Genomic DNA, 3373 nt, shown 5'->3' with positions numbered 1-3373 from the left:
GGACCAAGTACAAACAAGAGGCACACCTGCAGCACCCAGCTCTGGTGACCAGGGAGACTGCACCACTGGTTCCCACAGGACACCTACTACATAAGGCCACTCTACTAAGACAGAAAGGCATAGCAGCCCTACAAAGATACAAACATAGGGATGCAGCCAAAATGGGGAGACAAAGAAACATTTCCCAAATAGAACAGAACAAAGCTCCAGAAAAAGAACTAGACAAAATAGAGACAACCAATCTACCAGACGCAGAGTTCCAAACACTGGTTACAAGGATGTTCAATGACCTCAAGGAGAACTTCAACAAAGAGATAGAAAACATAAAAAATAACCAGCCAGAAATAAAAAATACTATAACTGAAATAAAGAATACATTAAAGGGAATCAACAGATTAGCTGAAGCAGAAGAGTGAACCAGTGATTTAGAAGATAAGGTAGCAGAAAACACCCAATCAGAACAGCAAAAAGAAAAAAAAGAATCCAAAAAAATGAGGAGAGTTAAACGGGCCTCTGGGACAACATCAAGAGTACCAACATTTGCATTATAGGGGTACCAGAAGGAAAAGAGAGCAAGGAATTGAAAATCGATTTGAAGAAATAATGATGGAAAACTTCACTAACCTAAAGAAGGAAATAGATATACAAGCCCAGGAAATGCAGAGTCCCAAATAAGATGAACCAAAGGAGGCCTATACCAAGACACATCATAATTAAAATGCCAAAGGTTAAAGACAAAGACAGAATTGTGAAAGCAGCAAGAGAAAAAAAAGCAGTTAGTTTCCTACAAGGGAGCTCCCATAAGACTGTCAGCTGATTTCTCAAGAGAAACTTTGCAGGCCAGAAGGGGCAGGCAGGAAACACTCAGTGATGAAAAGCAAGGGCCTACAACCAAAATTACACTACGCAGGCAAAACTATCATTTAGAATCGAAGGACAAATAGATTCCCAGACAAAAAAAAAAAGCTAAAGGAGTTCCTCATTACCAAACCAGTATTACAAGGAATGTTAAAGGAATTTAAGATAAAAAAAAAAATCAAAAATATGAATAATGAAATGGCAATAACTACTTATCTATCAACAATTACTTTAAATGTAAATGGATTAAATGCTCCAATCAAAAGATAGGGTGGCTGAATGGATAAGAAAGCAAGACCTTTACATATGCTGACTACAAGAGACTCACTTCACATCAAAAGACACACAGACCGAAAGTAAAGGGATGGAAAAAAGATATTTCATGAAAATAGAAACAAACAAACAAAAGCTGTGGTAGCAATAGTTATACCAGTCAAAATAGACTCTAAAACAAGTGACAAAGAAGGACACAGTAATCCCTCTTCTGGTTAATTATCCAAATAAACCCAAAACACTGCTTCCAGGGGACATGTGCATCCATATGTTCATTGCAATATTGTTTACAATGGCCAAGATGTGGAGGCAGCCTGGGTGTCCGTTGATGGAAGAATGGATCAAGAGTACGCAGTATGTATATACAATGGAATATTGCTTGGCCAGGGAAGGGAATGGGTTCTTATCATCTGCAGCAGCATGGATGGACTGGGAGGGTATTGTGCTGAGTGAAGTATGTTAGACAGTGAAAGACACATGCAATGTGATTNGATGCTGAACAACAGCTCAACCTGGAGCTGGGCTGCCGTGGGTCGCTGGCGACGGCATAGGCTGCAGCCCCTGCTGCAGTGGGCTGCCATAAGCTACCAGGTGTAGCCAGCAGCCACCGTGAGCAGCCAGCAGCCGCCGTGAGCGGCCGTCCAGAAGCCGGAGACTGATCTGCCTCGCCCGGGAAGACCGCAATGATGGTGCCAGGTTGGGCCAGTGAAGCAACATCCTCCACAACTAGACTAAAAAACAAAACAGCAACTTGTCTGTTCCCCCTCCCCCGATTCCCCAGCGCTGTTCCCCTCCCCCAATTCCCCAATAAAATCTTTAAAAAAAAAAATTTTTTTTTTTGCTAAGGAGGGAACCTTCATATTTAAATGCCATTGGCAAACTCATCAGAAAGATCTCAAATAAGCAAGATTCTGTTGGGATGGGACTGAATGAGGAAGATTACTCAGTTTACCCAAGAACCTATTTCAACTTTTAAAAAAAGCATCTCAAAGAGCAATGTTTAAAAGATACAGTGTGCCCTTACAAAGAAAATCCCACAGCAAGACACAGACCATAAGAGAGAATTTTGTGTTCTAACACAAGACTTGGGGGAAAGAGAAAAAACTTTGGAAAAACTAACAGCAGTAGGCTTAGTACTGAAATCTTAACTTTAAATAGAGAAATTCTTACCTCCCACTGTAAGTGAGGCGGGATATTTCGTATCTGAAGTTTCCGAATCCTGCAGAAGAATTAAAATGTTTTTTAAAAGAAAAAAAAAAACATGCAAAAGACATTAACAGCCAACATGGATGTTGAGAAACTACTTAATTTTTATATTAACTACAAACCAGTATGTAGTATGAAAAGGCAGCCCAAGAAGAAAAAAGGAGACAAAGTTACTCACAGGTACATATTTGAGATCATTTGGAGATCCAGCATTATTCCATTGGTATGGCTTATTTTAAAAGCCATTAAAATTGGCAGATATTAATGTTTGAAACACATTTCATCTGCTGACTATATTCTAAGCCCAAACCCTTTAGCCTCAAATTAAGCATCGCAGGACACAAACGAAGCTTAAGTGCAGATGTTCTTAATCTGAGATTGCAGTCAAGAGGCCCATGGATAGAATTCAGGGAATTGGATGGCGGATTTTACATTTATTTTCACTATCCACAAACTGAAAGTTAGCACCTCTTTTCAATTCTGAATGGTGGCATTAAACCGCAATAGACTCACACTACTTCTAATTTGGACATCAACATAAATCAGTTATTTTCATATCACATTAAGTTGTTGCAAATCTTTAAATACCATTTACACTCATTACTGTGAAATTTAGATGTGTTGCTAGAACGTGCTACTCATTATGTTAAAAAGCACATGTTGTGAAATGATGGCAATCATCTTTCGGGACTGACCTGACATGAAGAGAATACAAAAAAAAAAAAAAGCACATGTTACTATGAGTTTTAACATTGTGCTAACTGGATTTCAAAATAATTGATTTCCTTATAGTCCTATGTATTTTTTATATATTTAAAAAACATCCTAAGAGGCCTACACTTTTCAAACTGCCAAAGGAGTCCACAGTGCAGAAAACATTAAAAATCCCCCACCTTAGTTCAAATGCTCACATATATAAATATACATCTACATTATACATTATGTCTATTATTATTTATATTATATATAAGTACATGTATATCCCCTCTTCTTCTACCCCTTCTTCAACACTGTCAGAGGGAGGGAGGGAGGGAGG

The 3373-nt window shown here is 38.6% G+C and overlaps 1 protein-coding gene across 2 annotated transcripts in view; it reads right to left on the bottom strand.

Annotated features, from left to right (window-relative positions):
• IGF2BP3 (insulin like growth factor 2 mRNA binding protein 3) overlaps positions 1 to 3373 on the bottom strand; it is a 128131-nt gene that overhangs the window by 83666 nt on the left and 41092 nt on the right. For both annotated transcript variants that reach the window (XM_019652019.1, XM_019652020.1), the window contains exon 3: positions 2302 to 2350. In XM_019652019.1, the coding sequence (XP_019507564.1) occupies positions 2302 to 2350 (49 nt within the window). The remainder of the gene's footprint in view (positions 1 to 2301; positions 2351 to 3373) is intronic.

This window comes from Hipposideros armiger, unplaced genomic scaffold (assembly GCF_001890085.2).
Source record: "Hipposideros armiger isolate ML-2016 unplaced genomic scaffold, ASM189008v1 scaffold_171, whole genome shotgun sequence".
Lineage (NCBI taxonomy): Eukaryota > Metazoa > Chordata > Mammalia > Chiroptera > Hipposideridae > Hipposideros > Hipposideros armiger.
The sequence above is the reverse complement of the archived record's forward strand: the minus strand, read 5'-3'. Positions and strand labels throughout refer to the sequence as shown.